The sequence below is a fragment of the Orbicella faveolata genome, unplaced genomic scaffold, assembly GCF_042242905.1.
Source record: "Orbicella faveolata isolate gen_17 unplaced genomic scaffold, um_ofav_v1 contig_46, whole genome shotgun sequence".
Taxonomy (NCBI): Eukaryota; Metazoa; Cnidaria; class Anthozoa; order Scleractinia; family Merulinidae; genus Orbicella; species Orbicella faveolata.
The window spans coordinates 18,950,930-18,971,413 of record NW_028301576.1 but is presented as its reverse complement, the minus strand read 5'-3'; the positions used below and the strand labels follow the sequence as shown (position 1 = coordinate 18,971,413).

The 20,484-nt window shown below is 42.0% G+C and overlaps 2 protein-coding genes across 3 annotated transcripts in view; one reads left to right on the top strand and one right to left on the bottom strand.

Moving 5' to 3' along the window:
* Positions 1-46: 46 nt before the first annotated feature.
* LOC149098761 (uncharacterized) lies at positions 47-2,309 on the top strand. The gene has a single exon (XM_089277751.1). It carries the CDS (start codon positions 170-172, stop codon positions 1,793-1,795), a length of 1,626 nt encoding a protein of 541 aa, XP_089133877.1. The 5' UTR covers positions 47-169; the 3' UTR covers positions 1,796-2,309.
* A 2,966-nt stretch (positions 2,310-5,275) lies between these two features.
* The window catches only part of LOC110041222 (uncharacterized), a 41,468-nt gene continuing 26,259 nt past the window's right edge, over positions 5,276-20,484 (bottom strand). For both annotated transcript variants that reach the window (XM_020746502.2, XM_020746501.2), the window contains 18 exons: positions 20,194-20,464; positions 19,387-19,718; positions 18,250-18,443; positions 16,124-16,298; positions 15,693-15,883; positions 14,915-15,092; positions 14,504-14,697; positions 13,730-13,892; positions 12,908-13,049; positions 12,213-12,333; positions 11,386-11,454; positions 10,954-11,001; positions 9,975-10,250; positions 8,899-9,258; positions 8,253-8,403; positions 7,570-7,705; positions 6,779-6,872; positions 5,276-6,293 (listed from right to left, as the gene is read on the bottom strand). In XM_020746502.2, coding sequence (XP_020602161.2) covers positions 5,760-6,293; positions 6,779-6,872; positions 7,570-7,705; positions 8,253-8,403; positions 8,899-9,258; positions 9,975-10,250; positions 10,954-11,001; positions 11,386-11,454; positions 12,213-12,333; positions 12,908-13,049; positions 13,730-13,892; positions 14,504-14,697; positions 14,915-15,092; positions 15,693-15,883; positions 16,124-16,298; positions 18,250-18,443; positions 19,387-19,718; positions 20,194-20,464 — 3,629 coding nt within the window. In that variant the 3' untranslated portion in view covers positions 5,276-5,759. The remainder of the gene's footprint in view (positions 6,294-6,778; positions 6,873-7,569; positions 7,706-8,252; positions 8,404-8,898; positions 9,259-9,974; positions 10,251-10,953; positions 11,002-11,385; positions 11,455-12,212; positions 12,334-12,907; positions 13,050-13,729; positions 13,893-14,503; positions 14,698-14,914; positions 15,093-15,692; positions 15,884-16,123; positions 16,299-18,249; positions 18,444-19,386; positions 19,719-20,193; positions 20,465-20,484) is intronic.

The window sequence follows — 20,484 nt, the reverse complement described above, 5'->3', positions numbered from 1 at the left end:
GCAGCACTTTCAGTTTCGTGTCGCGTGTTTGACCAGGCGTGCCGGAATCGAAGCGACTGTGGAAAGCACCATCGAAGGCCGCAAGCCAAAGCTATTCAAAATATCGGCGGTAAACCGATATATAAAATCTTATAGTTGTTTGACAAGTAGCGGTGGAGTAATTAGTACAATGAGTGGAAGTACGCTGATAGAGGTGTTAGGTGACATCGTGCTTAGATTTACGCGAAGCGTAACGGAGCATTACAACCCACAAGAACCTCAATTCACGACAGAATTTTTTGGCTACGACCCTCTACAAAGCACAGGCCGAGAATGGAATTATCACCCTGTTGACGAGCTTATTTACCAGGAATACAGTGAAAGAGAAGTCACCAGCGTTAACTATCTACCGACTAATAGTCCTGATGTGAGAGTTATAGATGCTTGTTCACCGGAAAGCGAAGAAAAACAGGAAGATCAGCAAAATGAAGACAAAACAATGGCTTGGAAGAGGCTCAGACCATCCGCTCTTCAGACGGTTTTTAAATCAATGTACATTGGAGCTTGGATTTCACTTTTAACCGCCTGCAAAATAGGTACAATATACTTATTGCTGTCTTATGTAAGCTACAAAACGGTATCGAACTGCGAGCAGATAGACATAGCTATTTCAGCTCGAGTTGAATGGATGACAACAATTGCTGATATAATTAGTTGCCTTTTTTATTACATTTTCCCACTCTTGAATCTGCTTCTTCTTTTTCGACCATATCAGCTAAAAGGAGTTAAACGGAAACTGATTCTGGTTTTGTTCGTTATGTACTGTTTGGATTCACTCTATCGCGGAGTCCTACAAGCCGCGAGAAAGCCTTTCTTCAAACTTTCTGCTTTATACAGCTCCTTGTCAAATTTTCCAGTATATTTGTTCGTTTTCACTAATGTCTGTTTGCTGCTCTATTTCGCCGCAAAACACGTGATTGTACGTCCAAGACGCAAGCTGGCTTTTTTGATTTGTAAAATGGCAATGCCAACTTGTTTAACTATTATCTCAGGCTTTGCTATCAGATATTTTGTTTACCCAGCGTATAACAAACAATACACTGAAGGTAAACTTTTAATCGCCCTCTTCTCTCCACTCATGGGTGTGGTTGTTAAAGCAGTCTCACGTATTTGTGTTCAGCGGTTATGGAACATTACGCATCCGGGATATTCCTACGTTCTACTTGCACCGTTGTATTTTCTATTAGCGATAATGTTTAGAATTTTGCAAGCAGATCTTGAAAGTTTGGCATCCATCGCTATTCTTGGAATAATTCATGGTCTTGCGGAAGTTGTGGAACGCAGCGCCGTGGTTGTCATTGATCACATCTGTCATCAAATTTGCAGACGAGAGTCATCTCCTTGGGGAAGTTTTCGTACTCCTCGCCGTGAAAGACTAATGGCTGATATCGCTATCATGAGCATGTTGTTCGAATCAATTGCTATAGTGTCTGTTAACGGCTTCTTACACTTGTATCAATGGATTTATTTGCAGAATGAAACCTTTCTCAATTTGTTCCAGTCTTTTGCCAAGTACACTTCAGTTCCACTGGTGATTGAGTGGTTTTTCACCAGCGTGTCTCTAGCGATCGAGACTCGGTATCAGAATATGGCTGTGATGGCTGTTTGGCGAAGACAGTGGAAACGACACATTTTAGTGGCCATTGTCAACATATTCTCAGTAGCTATATGGACTAGCAGAAATCTTTTAGTAGTTATACGCCATCGCTTTGATAACGAGCCCGCAAATCAGACCTGTAAGGTTCCATTTACTTGAAAACGGGGACTTGCATCTATCAGGGGAACATTCAAGTGCCTTTTTTGGAAAAAGGTTTGACGAAGCGCTCAATCAACTTTAGTTCATAACTCGCCACGCGAGTCTTCGCTTCCTTTGACTAGCGGTCGGGAAGTTTAATTTTGATTGGAAGTCAGAAAATATCCGCAGACTTTCGGTTGAATAGCGCATGCTCACGTGACTCAATCGAGTCGCTGGTGTTCTACTTCCGTTCATTTTCATTGTTTTTAGAATTAATCAAAATCGAGCCTGTAACGGCGGAACTCTCGAAAGTCGCTCGTTTCGTCAAGCATGCGCAGTTAGGACCGAAGACTCGAGGAACGAGACTTAAAACGCTTCAAATCTTTTTCATCCACACTACACCGGAGGAATTTGAAAAGGCAACAATCACCGGTCATTTTGGATTTGTGTTTGAGGACAACTCGGGCAGGGAAGTCACGTGATTATGATCGTGACGTCATCGTTTTCCAAAAGCTTCGTTTTCGAAATGCTTTCTGTCCACACTTATTTGAAGAGTGTTTTCGAAAAACTCCGTTACGTTTTCGTGACGGATTAGTGTGAACGGTTGGTTTAACCGAGAAATAAAGCTGCACTTTCAAATTTTTTCGGCGTACTGAGAATGGAAAACATTTGATGTGTTTTCGTAGTGGTGCGAACAGGGTCTTAATTCCGGTCATGTGTCAATCAAAATTGATCCTGCAAAAGGATTCTGCAGAGCCGCTTATCTCGTGAAACTTGTGCAGTAAGGAGAGGAGATTCGAGGTGGTTAACGAGTTTCTTCATAAACTGTCTTAACGGTGTTATGTAGTAAATCGCTGACTCAGCCGATTTTTAATTTAGAGATGAAATTTAGTCCTGAGCTCGAACTTGTTTCTTTGGTTGTAGTGATCATCACAAAATGTTGACAAAGAAGCTCAAATATCTGCAGAGAACACTTGAAAGATTACGGTCTAATTCAGTATAGAGCGGTTTTGAATCTTCCGTAGGAAAAGTAATGGCGGCTGGTACATTTACCCATAGTTCCTAGCGCAAGAAAACCTTAACAACGTTCGTAAAAACGTACGGAAAAGTTATAAAATCTTCAAACCTAGTAGACGCAATGTCCTTAGTACAGGAGCAAATATTGTAAAAAAATTTGGCCTTCTTTGTGCCATAAAGGCTGTGTTAGGTTCGCAAGGTATTGTGGTAAAACGTACAGCCGCCATCTTTTTTTCCTGCGGTGAATTAAGTATCGAAAGTTCTTTGATTTTGGTTTTATTACGGTTTGATATTGGCTGAGCAGTTTAATTGGTAATTAATTGGTTTCGTTTTAGTTTTGGAAACTGCCCTAAAAACAATACTTTCTCTTCAAGTTAGATGAGACCAATTTGTGACGTGGAAATTAAGGTTTTGTTTTTCACGAAGGTGCTAAGAAACGAAGTCGAAGAAATTTATTTAAAACGCTTATAGCTACATGTAATTAATCAACAAAAAACTTAACGTATGCAAAAGTTGCAATGCAAGTTTTATATAAATTTGTGGAAAATTGTTGTAAAATTATCAATTAAGTTTGACATGTTTACGCGCCTTATTTAGCAGACAGTGGAAAGAGACATTTTAGTGCAATTGGTACAAAGTAGCTTTTGGCGCAATTGGTGCAGTTTTTTTTTTTTTTTTTTTTTTTTTTTTTTTTTTTTTCCCTCTCTCTTTTATCGCGTAATTATATCCGGCACAGTCAATCGAACTCAGTGGAACTGTATTTATATCGAACTCAATCCATGGATTGAGTTCGATTGAGTTCGGCAATCGAACCAAATCGAACTCACACAAAAATAATTGGACAATCGAACTAAATCGAACTTTTGATTTATGAACTCTTGATTTTTTTACAAAACTGGTGTTGAAAATCAATAAAACGTTTTTAAAGGCTCGAGTTACTTCAGTACAACTCGTGTTTTCGAGACCACTTAAAGAAAAGTACAAATTTTCTCCAAAACTATATTTTTCGCCATAAATCGGTCCAATTGACCATTCTTAGTCTCGAACGAGCAAAATTTGGCTCGACGAAGGAATTCATACATTTTTGGTTAAAGAAAAGCACAAATGTTCTCCAAAACTTTCTTTTTCGCCATAAATCGGTCCAATTGACCATTCTTAGTCTCTAACGAGCAAAATTTGGCTCGGTGAAGGAATTCATACATTTTTGGTTAACATAATCTTTGGTCAAGCGAATTTACTCACCGAACACAATCTAACGCAGTCCATTGGATTGTGTTCGATTGAGTTCGGCTGCCGAACCCAACAACTGACCCAATCGAACACAATCTAATGGACTGAGTTCGGTTCGGTTTGATTTGCCAGCTATGGAGTTCGATTGGTTCGGAAATCGAACTCACACAAAGTTCGGTGTTCGATTTGGTTCGATTGCCGAACTCAATCGAACTCAATCCACAGATAGATTGGGTTCGAATGACTTCGATTTCCGAACGTTCCATTGACTATGCCGGGAATTACATGAACTTTCAGTACAGCAGAATCCCGATTTCTCAAACCCTCAATATTTCGATCTCACAGCAACTTTGCCGAAAAATATTGCGAAGTCCCGATTTCTCGAACTAATTTTCGTTTCCATGGTAGATTCGAGTTATCGGGTTCCACTGTGGCTGGACATGGGCGCTTTAGCAAATCCATGAATGAGCCCGATCACCGCCGCCTGGTTAGCTTAGTTGGTAGAGCACTAGTCTGCTGTGCGGGAGGTCAGGTGTGCCGTGCCGTGCCGTGCCGTGCCGTGCCGTGCCGTGCCGTGCCGTGCCGTGCCGTGCCGTGTCGTGCAGTGCCGTGCTAATTGCTATGCTAATCACGACTGAAAGGCGAGCGGTATGCAGTTATCCCATAATTCGCGTTTTCCCTTACAACGATGAGCTGAACATTTTCAGGTTGATGTTTGTGGTGGAAAGCCTTCTTTTAACGTGCACAGGGACGGTGCAAAGGCGAAAGCCCTCGCCTCCCAACAATGTGGCCTGAGTTCCAGTCCGGCCCAGTGCCATGTTTCGGTTGAGTTTGTTTTTGGTTCCTTCCTTGTCCGAGGGTTTTTTCCCGGGTACTCCAGTTTTTCTCCCTCCTGAAAAAACCAACATGCTTAAATTCCCACATGAAATGTGGCTTCTCCTATAAATGTTGCTCTTTATTTATTTTATCACCTTATCAATGGAGGTCTCGTATTTTGCTGACGCTAATCAATCCGAACATTGCGCGTTTTCAGATCGATTTGAGAGTTTTAGCGTGGACAGCAACGATAGAATATTAAACGAAAAACTTCGTTGCGTTTAAATGCAACGACTCCTTTTTCAACGAAAACGGATTAACGTGGACAGGGCCCTCCCTAGATTGTGACGAAATGGTGCAGACATAACAGAGAGCATGAAGATGGAACGACTGATATACACAACAAAGGCTCCTTGTCCAATATATTAAAACAGGCAATCTATTTCGTGTTTTTTAATTCTTTTCTTATGAAAGGAAAAATATCAATTGCATACCTTCAGCTAAATTTCAACTACTGATCATCTGATCTCTATTACGCGAGAATTACTTTTTAACAACAATACGGTCAATAGCTACTTTAGAATTAAAACGTTCACATTAATGAATTTGAGAATCAAAGTTTCTCCTCTTCTCGCCTTGTGTCAGAACTCTCCACAGCTTTCGTTCGATCACTGAACGAAAATTTATTAAAATCCTATCAATCCTAAACGTCTGTAAAAAAAAAAGCTGTTTACTTAATCGGCATCGAATCTTGCTTGCCGTCGCAACACGGCTCCGTCCAGCCGCATATAGAATCCGCCATTTTTTTTAACACAAAGATGGCGCACGCCCTTGCACACCGCCACCAAATAAAGGGTCACTTGTGGATGGCTGTCTGTGCTTGACTCACGGAATATCCAACAGACGTTTGTTTTAAATTACTTTACACCCATGAGTCTGTTGTTGGGCCTTCAGTTCCTTGTAATTTATACATTTTCTTTTTACTCTTGTCCACTTGAGCGTATGTTGGTTCTTCTTGAGGCCGCTGACCGTCTGGGTAAGCGGGCGGTAAAACCTCAACGCCGCCGGTTCTCTCCGGAGGACGATCGATTTCCCGATAACCACCTATGTCCTCCATTTCCATCTCTTCTCGACCACTATTCGCCGCTCTTCGTCGGCGTGCATCGTCGTCGGCTTCGTAACCATCATTAGAAAACTTCGGTGGGGGCCCTCTCGCTTGGGTTTCGTATCGAAATTCGGGAAGCGACGTCTCGTCGGAATGTACCGGTCGAGGTTCCTTCCTTCCGACAGAAGGCGCCGGAGCTTGCTGTACCCCTCGAGGGATTGTTATATCCTCATAAGGGCGTGGCGTTGGTGGCGCATGGCCGTATTCGTCGGCTATTTCTTTGGTGTATTCCCAGCCCTCTTTCTTGACTGAATTTCGGAGAGGTGTCAGATTCCAAAGTGTTATCAAAACCTGTAGTGTACAAGTACAAATGTCCATTAGTGCTTTGTCAACAATAAAATTGTCCATTTAGATATCCTCTGTGTAGGTACGTCCCATACTCAGAGTAAAGCGTTCACAGCACTTAACTGAGTCAAGTTCGAACCCATGTTTACGCGACAGAGGTGGAGTGTTTTAGTCCACTGGATCGGAGACGCTAAAAGGCCCGAGGACCTGGTTCAGGGTTCCATTATATTACACGGCAATCCGTCTAGCTGCTGCCCGTGGATAGGACGCCTCTCTATCGCAAGGCTGTCGCTTAAAATTTTGTTAAATACCCTTACGTGGAGAGCGGCAGTGACGCACTATGAGAGTAAAGTTGAATGCCCAAGATCACAGCACAGTGAGCCTTGCTAAGTTCAATCGAAATCACTAACTACTATACAAGCGAACATCACACGAGTTAGCCTCGACCAATTTTGTCACCCTGAGTGTTTTCAACATCTTATCAGTCATACCTGGTTAGCTGTCTTGACAATCTTAGGAGAGTATCTATCACGTGACTGTGCAATAACCACAATCTTTTTAATTCCACCTGCGTTACGAACATGTCTGCATAGAAAAAGAAGAAACAAACAACTTAAGAAAGAATATCTCTAATATAAAGCTTCTAGTGAAAAACAAGATTGTTTTAATCGCTACGACCACAGTAGCGGAAAATATATCTGTGGAACTGAAAATGCAGTGCTAAAGTTAAGTTAAATCTTTATTTCTACAGGGTGGCCCATTTTCTGTAGCTACTGTTGTTGTTGTTGTTATTGTTGTTATTGTTGTTCGTGATGCTATTGCTGTTGTTACAGCTTTGAGAGCTAAGCAGATCTAAAGTCAAAGTAAACAGAATGTTTCTTTGTATACTCGCTAACACTAAAACACCCGCCAAGCCCGCTCTTCCTCGCTAGAATTTAGTTTTTCCCCGCTTATCCGTAGTTTAGGGGAGTGTTCATTACGCAAATATTGACTCCACACAGCTTAATTGCTCTTATTTATTCTCCTCTTCGCGCCCTTCCTTCCTCACGCAACGACAACACGCCCCGGCTTTCTGCGGCATTCTGCGCGGGTGTTATCCTGACCGTCTGCTCCTCTCTGCATCTGTGTTCACTTCTTTTGTAACTAATTCTTTCTTTCGGCCCTATCTCCCACCAGGGGGAAGCGAACTTGTTTGAGGTGTTCGGAAGTCAAAGTACCTGGTAATACTACAACGAAGTCCCTTGGCGGGGTATGGGACAAGTTTAACCTAAAAACTTCTCACCTTCCATTCTCTACACTCTTGTTAATAACTTGATGAATTGCGCACAGGATTGCACCTATTGTATTCTCTTCTGCTCTGTCACTGGGCGAGTTAGGATCCGGAAGACGGTGAACCAGATCCTTCACAGCGTATTTACCTGGGCGTGAACAAAACAAGTGCCACTACCGCACTATACTTGGTAAAAGACCGCAGGGTTCTGTAGTTATTCCATATGTGTTAACCAATGTTTACAATGTTTGGCGAGTTATGAATAATGCGGTGGCAAAAAAAGATCACAGGTTAGATCCTGGGTATAGTCGCAGTCCGGTGTTGTATCACCTAAAGAACTCCTGAGAAAAAACGCGATTTTATACGACTTCTGTTTTCTTTTGCTGTACGTGAACGCTACTGATTTAAACGAATGTCACCACGCGCTGTATTTACAAACCAAAGAAAATAATGATGTTTGCACCTTGCTGTCGCTGCAACACATCTTTCGCATGTTTTCGCAGATTTGATGGTAAACTAAAAGAAAAATTATCTGGAACTCTACTTGGCTATATGTAGCATAAAGTCACGTGCTCCTTAATCTTCGTCATACGAAGAGGGGAACAAACTCAAAGTTCTGGAAGATGATTCTTTTTCATCGCGTTTTGTGTAAACTAGCGGCTATAATTTACGACATCAAAATTTCATCAACATACCTATAAGATCCTTGTTTCTCGGGTCAATTGCAAGATTTCTCAGCGCTGTAGACACAGCTCGTACTACAGGGTCATGATTCATTCGCAAGAGTTCCACCAATATGGGAAGACCTTTCTCTTTCCGCACTGCAGAACGCATAATCTGTGACCACTACAACAGAGAACAACACAACCAGCTCATTATCAACATCTTAATGCGTCTTGGTGTGTTGCTTATTCTGGCGTCTGTTTGTACATTACACGCCAACAAAAACCAGTTTTTTCTGCATAAGAAATAGAAAACATGTCGTCGAGTTATGGAAACACCAGTGTAACCTTTGGAGATCGAGAAAATCTGTGCGAGCCCAAGATGCAGGCGAGTGTTTCCAGGGCTGTTTTAAGTTCTCCCAAGCTTTCACGAGTGTTTCTATAACTCGATAGAAACACGGAGAAAAGCTTCTTCCTTTCTACTTCGACAAAAAGAAAGGAAAATCATTTGCTACTTTCGATGATCAAATTGTAAATTCTCTTTGCTCGCGCCATCATGACGTCAGCAGCTCGTGTTAGTTCTGTCTTGGTCGAGTTATAGAAGTACAGCTAGTACTGTGCGTTTTCTTACAAAGTTTTGTTTTCTAGATATGTACAATGTCAGACACAGTCTTCATACCCTCCAGCCGCACGCTGTTAGATTGTGAATGGCACCCGCTGATCCTTCTAACGTCTCGGGATTGGCCGATTCCGCCATGATTGACAGATAGGACTTGGCTATCTCTGGTTGCCATAGCAACTCCACTCCTTCCACGGGTTCTTTCTTCAATGGCAGTTCCTCCGTTTCTCTACTCATTCCTTTCTTTTTCTTATTCTTCTTCGCTCCCGTCCCGCATCCCGCCATGCAGCCCGGGTCGTGTTTCTCGGGCTCTTTGCCGGGAGGGACTGGTAAAGGAGCGTCTCTGTATCTTCCTCGGTCGACTTCGTTTTCGAGTCGGTACGACAAGTTGCGAAGAATACAGACGGAATTTTCTACACACTGGGAAACAAATAAAGAAATTCCATTGGAGACCTTGGTGTGTTGGCATGATCAATACGCCTTTAACCTTCATAAAATTACAACAGTTGTAACATGAAGATTTGGGGTTTGTGAAGGCTTTGCACGGCATATTGACCTGCTATTTAACAACTACACTATCAGCTCCAGGCTTTAATAAAGTTATAAGTATAAATCTACTAGCGTTCTACCACGAAAAAATGGCGTTCGCTGACTGGCTACGCTATTCACTATTTATTCTGTTGTAAAACAGTGATTAGCGTAGCAGTGTGCGTTACTGGCGGCCGCTTCTTGGCGTTTTGGAAGTGTCTGTGAGGAGGATTTAAATAAAGTTTTGAACGACTAATAGATTTATACTAAAACAATTAGATTATCCGCTCTAGATTTCTATGCGAGACAGTTGGTTGACTCGGGTTGTGTCCTCGTCAGCTATCGCGCGATAGAAATCTCGAGCTCATAATCCAATTGTTAAATAGAAGACGAGTCACAAAGCCCCCAGCTACTATCATACTCCATGGAAATCAGAAATTCGTTTCTCCTTACTGATCTCATGCATAATTTTCAGCGATAGTTCCGAGAATTTAATAGCACATCACGACAATATCCCCTGGTTTATGATTTTCTCAATTCTTATATCACCTTTCCGCTTCACAATGTACTGAGAATTAACAAGTCGATCACTACCTTTCACAGCGTACCTTATTATCGATATCATTCTTGCCAAGAGGCGCCTTAATGATCCACACAAACGAGTCCACAAGCCCATCGCAGTCCCTCATTACTCGCCGCGCCTCGGGCCCAGCCGAGGACACGTTTCTGAGCACACCGCTGGCATTACGGAACACCGTGGTCCATTTTATTGCAGGCAGAGGAGCAGTGCCGTTAGCAGCTGCCCTGCTCCAGCCCGAGTACGGGATGATTATAATAGTCACCATCACTATCAGACAGATTTCGAGGATGCGCAGTTTAAGATCCTGTGAACAATTACAAAGCAAATTGTGATAAGGTAAAGATAAATTCTGCATACGAGCCAAGTGGCCCATCAAGCGTTTATCTACAGTTTTTGTAGCAAGAAGCTACTAGAAGTATTTCTACTCCCCCCTGGATGGGGTGCTAGTCCATCGCAGAGTTACCCCCCAGCATTAAATCTGCCGGTACTGGCCATTTATTCGTCTGGGTGGGGAGAGGCACTGTGAGAGTTAAGTGTCCTACCCAAAAACACAACACACAGTTTAATAAGGCAAGCAAGTTACACTACAAAGATGTCCGTTTCATTTGAAAAAAAATTGTATGGGAGTTTTTTCTTTTTTCTTTTACCATGTCCTAGTGAACTATCCGTATTGTATAAGTGTCCTTACAGAGTGCTTAGACTGTAGGGAGCTTTGAAACGTAGATTCATATTTCTCCTGTCTAGAGCAGGCGGAAAATTTGATAACAGACCAACAAAAATCTTTTGCCACACAATCATGCGACCTAAAGGACGGACATTGCTTATAGCATGCTTTAGCAAAAAAAAAAAAAAAAAAAAAGTGTCGTCATAAAACATGTCTATGTTTTACACATCAAACCTTTTAACGAGAAAGTCTCCATAAATTTAAGTAAACATAGTTTACATGGAAGATAAAGTCGAAACAAAACAGGTGTCAAACGTAGACTAAAGGCTCCAGCAGAACTTACTTCACAAGAAGACAGGTTCCATAATACACCTAACACTACTTCCTTCACCTGAAACAAACAAAAAACTGTCACACGAAACGCTGTTGTTTATTTACACAGTTTTAAGAGACTAACCGAGTTCTACATCAACACTTCTCATAAACGCATTACGACCAATCACGTGAGGAATCTTATGTACTAAACAGCACGTGAGAACTGTCTACATCTGAATAACATTATCTAAAAAGAGATTTTGAAAGATTGTCATGCGACAGCAGGAAATGGAAGTATACTCTCTTATTTATTGTCTCGTATATTTCTTTCGACGCCACCGCTTTATTTCTTCAGAGCAAAGGTTCTTATGCTGAGACGCTGGAGAAGAAATTAGCTCACAGTTCTTGTTAATGGAATCGCTTAAATCGCATCATTCACGTGTTTCTTCTGTTTCCTTACCTCGTCCCTTCTCGTTCTTTTTAGCAGTCGTATCAAAGCTTCAATGCCATAACACTCCGCAATAGCCAACTGAAAGAGGCAGAGAAAACTGTGAACAACAAAGACAATGCGATTCACTTGCATTCAGTACTCACAGAAAGACCCGTTTATACTAATATTCACCTCGCAGTTGCCGGGTGTTCAAAAATAGAAAGTTCTCCCCTGAAAAAGGAATAAAACTTAATTCACGACTTCGCAAAACAAAGAGCAGTTGCTGAACGGAGCCTGATGCTGCAAAAAGACCTTTGCAAAACTTTCAAGGGAGTGATGTTAGCCAAACTCCAAAACGACTTGATTTGAAAGTTTGAACACCACAAGTGCCATGTAGCTCAATGGTACAGCATCCGACCAGTGTCTACAGGGTAGGTTTGATAACCGTGAGATAAACTGCGAATCCTTCTCTCCGAGTAGCTTGTATGTCTTCCCCAAGCCTAATATATACCATTTCTTTCTAAGGATCCGTCCACACTACGCCGGAGAAATTTGAAAACGCAACAATCGGCGGTCACTTTGGATTTGTGTTTGAGAAAAAACTTGGACAGGAAAATCGCATAATCATAGTGTGACGTCAAGGTTTTCGAAAGCTACACTTTCAAAATGTTTTCCGACCACATTAAAACGCACAGCCGACGTTTTTAAATTCCTCCAGTGCGAGGAACGTTTTCGAAAAGCTCCGTCCGTTTTCGTGACGGATTAGTGTGGACGGTAGACCTAACCGTAAAAATAAAGCTGCGTTTTCAAATCTCTCCGGCCTAGTGTGAACAGAGCCCAACAAACAACCTACTTACCTTGTTCTCGTCCCTTGATTTACTGTACGATAAATTCCTCAGACTGGCCGCGGCAGCCCGATGAACCTCCTCTAGTTCGTGATCAAGCAAGCGAACTAAGATTGGAATTCCACCGAGCTCACTGTTGAACGAAATTGCCACAATTTACATATGAGCAAGTAAAGTTCCGTTTCATTACTACAGCATAGCCTTGAACACATCAGCTACGTTTCAATAAGAGTAAAGTGTCGGATGGAAATCCTGGCCATTGTAAGGTAGGGGTCTTAAACGAAAGTTCAACTGTACCGATTAGTGCGCACTACGAGGACAGGTTTGTCGTTAGCGTGAATCGGAAGGGAAATATGTCAACTGCCCTCGCAGACTAGTATGTGTCACTCTTAAAACCTGCACAAATTTATGAACCTGACCGTCACCTACGCGATTCTTTCATTTGGCGCATACTCTGCCCGGCCCAGTCTTTTCACAAGCGCAGAATCATTGAAGGAGTAATGAACCAACAATGGAGACCGAATTTGAACAAACAAATTCATTCTTACGTAGCGAAACTGTTTCCATCGGAAATCACCTAAACATATAAAGCAAAGAAGAAGCGGATAGTCTTTTACCCCGATCATGACTTAACCAATCAAAAACGTTCGGTTTTTCGTTTAATTGTTAACTTTTAGCCTTGTAAATAGCATCTCATAGCAGCTTACCGCACTTTGACCTTGACTTGTTCATCGCTGTAGGAGAGATGCTGCAGGTAATTGGCAGAGTTCACGATGAGTGTGACGTCATCAGATTGTAAGTATTCGATCAAGTCCTGTAAATCAGGTTCGTGTGCGTACGTCTTTCTCTCTAAAAGAAATTTAAACCTTACGTTACTAGCGCGAATAACGCAATTGCCTTTGTCTCTAAGGGGTTATGTCAATTTTGCGTTGGAAGGAATCTGCATGTTAAGAGAGACTTGAGTTTCAATAAACAATAGCTAATAGAGGGCACTTGTAATGAACAGAAGCACACAACAGAGGAGGAAACAGGATTCCAAGATTCCTGTTGATTGTCGCTTTTTTTCAATACACCATGAAGGAATTAAGAAACTGAAACGTTTCTTTTGTTAGTTCCTCAGAAAGAAGTAACCAACTTCTGTCTTTGAGCACAGTCAAAGCCAATAAAGCGAACAAAAACATAGCGCAAAGAGCTTTGTTGAACTTCATAACCAGACGAGACTGAACCCACAGCACTACAGAGATCCGTGGGGTGCTTGCGATAGGCTGTTGCTAGGTTATGTATTTTCATGCGCGAATGACAACCAATCCTGGGACGCTACATGTATCCCTGCACAGCGACGTGAATCAGTGTGGCATTTTTCTGGTCGCACCTAAGACGTTACTCGAATGGACTCCGCCGGCAATTGTGGGCGCCCTTTGCTCCAGCAGGAGACTAAAGAAATAAGCCAGTCACTCGAGTGAGATGTTGAAATGGTGTCGGGAAAACGGCAACAACAAAAAGTCACTTCGTTTTCGTTCAGAACTGACCTGCATACAGATCTCTCTCGGTTTTGCCATCGTCTTCGTAATCAGCCAGCCAGCGATTACAAGGAAAGATCCAGCACTCGTCATGAATAATGATCACCACCTCTTCCAAGTACCACCCTGTCCCTAGGCCACGCCCATCATGGCCGATACGCACCTTCTCAAGCTGCACGAGGGAGACAAGACGAACGAATTTAACGCAAGAAAATTTAAAGGAAACTCGTCTTGGCTGCCTGGCTCCGCTAGCTCCCATGGGTTATTCTTGGCACCCAGTACTCTAATTTACTTCTCATAACCAGCCAGTCAATAAGAAACTGTACCCAAGAAAGAGCACAAATAAAGATTGTAGTTGAAACTACAAAATCTTTTCAAATATGACAGGGTGCTTTTTTTTTCTTTTTTAAAACTCCTTTTAAACAGCATCCAAATTAAATGGCCAGCTTTTGGTAGGCCATTTGTAGTAGGATCAAGGACCTCAGACAAGGATGACGCAGCTTAAGAAAATTGAATTTTCTTATTTTCCAAGCTTGTCGTTCAGTGTTCATGCAAGTGTTAATCTCCGTCAGCTAAAACCACCTCTGTTCCTTGTTGCTACTTCTACCTTAGAGAACTATTATTTCGAAGTTGTCTTAGAAAGAACTAAAATCTGAAAAAGACTCAAATTCTAAACAAAGCTCTAACAAAGGGTGTCTGCTTCAGAAAGGCACATCATAACAACCACCACCAACAGCAACAACAACATCAAGAAAGCGAGGTAACAAGAACACATGTACTTACATTTCCAACATCAACAGTTTGTAAGTTGATCTTGGTGTTCATTCCTCGTTGAAACTTGTCTTTGGTGTCGCAAATTTGTTTTAATTCAATGACTCCAGTGTCACCTTTGTCACCGAACACTTGCAAGTAGATGTTAGAATCTGTTCCCGCGTTCTTGATGTTCCCTGTCTTAATCCTCACACTGTAATCAGAAACTGCAGAGAAGAAAATATTTGCATTGTTAAGATCCGTGTTAATCTTCTCCATCCCTAACATTCCTTGCTTCTTGATGATTTATTTTTATCTCTTTTGTTTTTCTATCTTATTAAACTTTTATTTTCAGGTTTCTTACCATTTAAAGGTAATTTTGTACATGGCCAAAATAACTCAAAATAACGTGACTGAGCTCCTTTAATCAGGACTTGAACTCACCAGGTTGTTTGGGATACAGCTCCTTGTCTGCATATCCCACACCCTGTTCCTCTGCCACCCAGGCGTGGCACGGGAAGATGAGATGCTCCCCCCTGACAGCACTGTTCAATATCACCTCCTCAACATACCAGTCTGACGCGGGACCATGCCCATCATGGCCGACACGAAGCTTCTCTATCTACAAGACAAAGTACGTTTCAGAGTAGGCTACATTACCAACCGCTGTTCGGGAAAGGAGACCGCGCTCCTCCCGCGATGGCTTCTCGAGGAGAAACGAAGACAGGTTTGGAGAGAGCGGCGGAAATCGTGCCGAGTTTCAGAGTGGAACTTAAGCTTAGCCCATTCGGTTTGATACAGACATCACTCGCTTATCAAAAGATCTGGTTTGTAGCATCTGCCATTTTAAAGCCGTGTAGCAGCGTTGGAAGACAAAAGTGTCTCTTAACATGTCTGCTTTGTTTTTCACTCACGTCTGAAACTCGAGCCACAAATCATACTAACAGAGCAGCAACAGTTAATCTCTTCAAAGCTGTAAGACTGTAGAACACTATTGAGTATCCCGTGTCAATACTCAATAGGCGATTTTAAAAAAGAATCAAGCGAGGATTTGCCATAACAATAGTTATGACCTGAAATGAAGAATTCTTAATCATGGAAATGTTTTTTGTTTGTTTGTTTAGTTGGTTGTCTTTTTACTTTGTCTTTAATGAAGAAGACCGCAAACCTTCTTATAGCCTTCCCTATTTCCCTACTGCTAATCAGTAAGATTGATGGTTACCTTGCCAACATCACCAGCCTCCAAAGTAAAGTAATCGGTCTGGCCTCGTTCAAACAAGTTCTCCATCATGCCTGATTTCTTGAGCTGCACATGACCCGTGTCACCCTTATCACCGTACACCTGTACCCAGACATTGGCATCTGAACCAGCATTCTTCTCGTCACCTGTCTTAATGGCCAGGTGATAAAGACCTAAGATAGTTCAGAAATGAAACAAAATTATGTTTCTATCGCGTTATAAAAACACGAGTGTACGTTTGGGAGAACAAGAAATGCTGTGGGAACCCAAGGCCCAGCCGAGGTGTTTCCACGACTTTTTGCACGGCTTTTCCCGAATGTTTCTATAACTCAACAGAAATGAAAGAAAATATTTTCTAAAACAGAACCAATTCTAAATTCAGCCATTAATCAGCTCATATGAATACAACTTACAAGGCCCCGATACAAAATCTCTGACGACTTTTCCGTCACCCTGACTTGAGGCTAACCAACAGTGCGAGGGGAACACGGTGTGGTCACCACGTGACGGCACATCAACAGTGACCTCCTCCAGGTACCATCCAGCAGTGGGCTGCAGACCGTCATGGCTAACACTCACTTTTTCAATCTAACACAATGAGGAATGCAAGTCAGATGGAAATAATGTCAAAGTTCCTTTACATTGTTTTAAGTGCGAACCTGTATAACAGAAGAAACTTTAAAACATACTCAAATGGGGGGTCTTCGAGATAATTTGATCCTACACTCGACAGAACCAATCAATACCGGTACAAGTGTGGCTAAAATTATAGGCACGCAATGCATGCATAGAACTATGTAGCTGTAGCCATTTGCACACGTTCCAGATCTATAAACATTGGGGACCTTATGTAATCCACAACGGTGACGGCAACAAGATCGTCACCAAACAAAAGGTTTAACGAGCAGAACAATGGACCTTATCGTGCGTTATACACCTTTGTACATTGCGTAGCCGCCCTTTGCAAGTCCGCAACGTGAAATGACCAATTTTCAAGTTTTTGGAGAACGTGAACCACTACCGCTAATTTTTCATCTTCTATTCAGGGTCCGAAATTGCGCTTTCCTGGTCGCCAATGCGACTAAAAATTTTGCACTGGCAACCAGAATTTCACAACTGGTCGCCAGCGGGCGATTAACTATTTCATGCCACGATAATTATACAAACAACAACTTTGATTTTCTGCCAAATCGATTAAAATAAAATTCAAAGCCGCCCACCAATTGGTCACTTTTTACCTTTCCGCTACTTTTAAAGTATAAAACCGATTTTTCCTGTTATTATAAATCTACTACAACGTTTCACAGTCACGATCAGTGCGAAGCCTCGCCGTCATGTTTCTTTAGCGGTTTCCCGTAACATACGTATTGCGGGCGCAAGAGGCCGTGCGTTCTTTGGTCATGAATATTCATCCAGGCGATGTGGTGTCCAAAGATGTTCTGAAATCTTCCGTAATTTATTACAAAGTTGAGACGGAACATGCGCGGAGAGATTAGTTGAAAATTTAGATATTCTCTGGGCGTCTGTCAAAGTGGTCAAAAGATGATTTCAGCACTGGTTTGATTCCTGATGTATGTCATCCATTGCAAATATTTTGCCAACAATAACGGGAAAATGTGCCGATATGGACGGGGAAGGAAACCATCCAATCAAAAAGTCGTCAGCTAAACGCAAGTTTCTACCCCAAATGGAAAGACGAATTTTCATGGGTGGTCTTGACAGAACGCGAAAGGAAAGATCGTTTTGAACACAGAGCAAAGAACCAAAAGCCAGTTTTTCAGTCGGGTACATTTCTTCTCCAAACGGTAGAGACAAGAAAAGGTATAAAGTTGACTTGAAACATTTGGCAGTCACACGAAACTGCGTACATGGCCAGCATTCGATTCGTTAGTCGTGGCTTTTCAGTGGTAGGTCTATAAATCATCAGCGTGTTTGTATTTAATCTTATTCGTTAGCGGAAAAATCGACATTGAGGCCCCAAACGCGTTCTCTTCGTTCTGATTCTTAAAAGAAAAATTGGCGACCAGAATTTTCCATCTGGCTACCAAAAATTTTGGTTTGTGTTTCGCTGCGAAGGAAAAATTTTATTGACACTTTTTGGCGACCAAATATTTCCCTATGGCGACTGAAAAAAAATTTCAGTCGCCAGTTGGCACCTGCCTAAAAAACTTAATTTCGGATCCTGCTATTTGGAACTAAACGCATTCGCAGCATATTCAGTAGGGACATTTTTGAATAGATCCAGATAATGGCGGAATTCTGAAGTACAATATAAAGACATCTGCTAATAGACGTGAAATGATCAATTTTTTTAAAAGAACATGAACCACTACGGCTAATTTTTCATCTTCTATTTGGAACTAAATGCATTCGCAGCATATTCAGTAGGGACATTATTGAATAGATCCAGATAACGGCGGAATTCTAAGTACAACATAAAGACATCTGCTAATAGACGTCGTCCTGTCATTAAAGTAAATTACACTAATGTTGACCATCAATACGTGCATGCAACCACATGATGTCACACAAAACTGACCTTTCCAATGTCAATAGTTTCAACAGTGAACTTGTAGGTTCTTCCTTTCTCAAAGCGTATCCCTGAATTTCCAGCTTGCCGTAGTTTTATCTGTTCGGTCATACCTTTATCACCAAACAGCTGTATGAACACATTTCCTTCTGTTCCATCTCCGAGTACATCTCCCATTTTTAGACACAACTGGTACGCAACAACTGTAACAAAGCACAGTCAAGTTAGCACTGAGAACCAAGACCACACATTGACAATTCGTCAGGTTAAAGCAAAGAAAATCATAGGCGTGGCGGTGATTTAATTAACACCACTTCCGTTGAGAAGATGTATCAAACACTCAAGACAGTGTTTCATCGCATTTCCAAACACCTCGAATTTTGTAAGAACTTCTCCGCTTGGGGTGGCATTTTCAACTTTTTTCTTGATGTTTGAAATTTGATGAAACAATGTCTAAATTACTTCAACTACTGTAACTGACAAATCGAGAAGGGGCTGGATTTAGCTCTTATTCACCGAGCAGGAGGTCTGTATGAGACAATCTTGACCGAGGTCTGTACACACGACTGAGGTCAAGATTCTCCCATACAGACCGACTAAGCTCGGTTAATAAGATGTTTATCGTATGGCAAACAAGAACAATTTAATTTGTTTAATGTAACTGGTTTGTACTAGATGGCATTTTGCTTGCGAACAGCGATGAGCTGAACTTAATTCTGCCAAAGCTTGCTCGTCCTCACTACTTTTTTCTCATCAGGCTTTTTGGCACAGCCATAAATAAATATTGTTAGAAGAAAATAGTCAATATTTTTACATTTTAGTTTGCAACTTTTTCACCACAAAACATTACTGGTCTAGATGCCGGTCTAGATGGGAAAATCTAGACCGCTTTCAATATCAATTTCAGCCAATCAAATTCGTGAATTTGGTAGTTCCCAGTCCTTGTGAGGCACAGCCATGTAATAAGGTTCAGTACAAAACAAGCAAAAATCCACTCTGTGAAAAACTTAACTGAGCAGTTGCCTCAATCGTGTGTTACACGCTATTCCGTTTTCCATTCTGTGACACACAGTCTCCACACTCAGGTAATCCCTAGCAACACTACAAGCTACAATGCTTCCTTTCATCACATCACAGCATACTCACTTTTTCTGCTGTCCATTGCCTCTGGAGGCACAGTTACCATCTCTGTTCTCTTCTCCTCAAAATGATATTCGTCTGGTGGAGGCAACATTTCTTCCTCATATCGATACTCATTCTTGGGGGTTGGTCTAAAGTAAGCCCCAGCGGGGGTTCCCCCCTGTTTCCGTACCTCTTCAATGGCCAGTTCTTCTTGTGTGATGCGCTGTTTTGGTTCTAGTGGCTCAGAGGGTGGGGCTGCTTGCACAGGAGGGGTCATCTCTCTTGTGACCATTCTCTCTTCAATGGTTTTTCTCTGGGGAGGTGTAGGAGCTACCTCCTTTCTTGGGGTGGTGTATCTGGGAAAATATGCAAAGAAAAGGTTGTAGCTGGAAAGTAGCTTCGAATTATAGTGCCAGTAGTACTCAAATAGTTAAATAGGCCATCTCGGAGACGCCTTTTGCCTCCGCGTCAAAACAAAACCGTGTAAATCGAAATCATTTTTGCAGGAGGACTCGTTTTGAAACAGTGGAACAAAGTAACTCGGAAATGGCCTATTACGTGCACTAAGAGGTTTCAATGTGAACCAAATTTTCATCCATCAAGAATTCGCCACACAGTGAGAATGGTGATGTGTGAAAGACTCGTCCAAAAGAGACAGTCCCTTGCCCAACCCTTCCCACCACTGATAAAACAAGCAAACAGTTTGCCACCAACATGTTCATCATATTAGGATCACAGTGTCATGACATTCGATCTGGAAACGGTGGATGAACTTCGTGGAAATGCCACTGCAAGTTCCTATTACATTCGTAAACAAACGCTGACCCTTACCTATACTCCTCTTCAATCACTGTTCTCTTAGTAGGAGTAGTGGAGTAACGCACCTCCTCTATGACTGTCTTTTGAGAGGGCGGCGTTGTTTGATACCTGAATTCCTCTGTGATCACCTTCTTTGTGGGTGTGCTGTACCTTGGTTCTTCTGTTTGAGGTTTCTTCGCTACTGGAGGAGGAACTTTGAAGTTCTCGCTGGTGGATGTCCTTTCAATGCTTGTTGTGATGGTGGTCTTGCTGGGAGAGGTCGTACCAGATGGCACAGAAACGCCTACAATCGACAGAGGATAA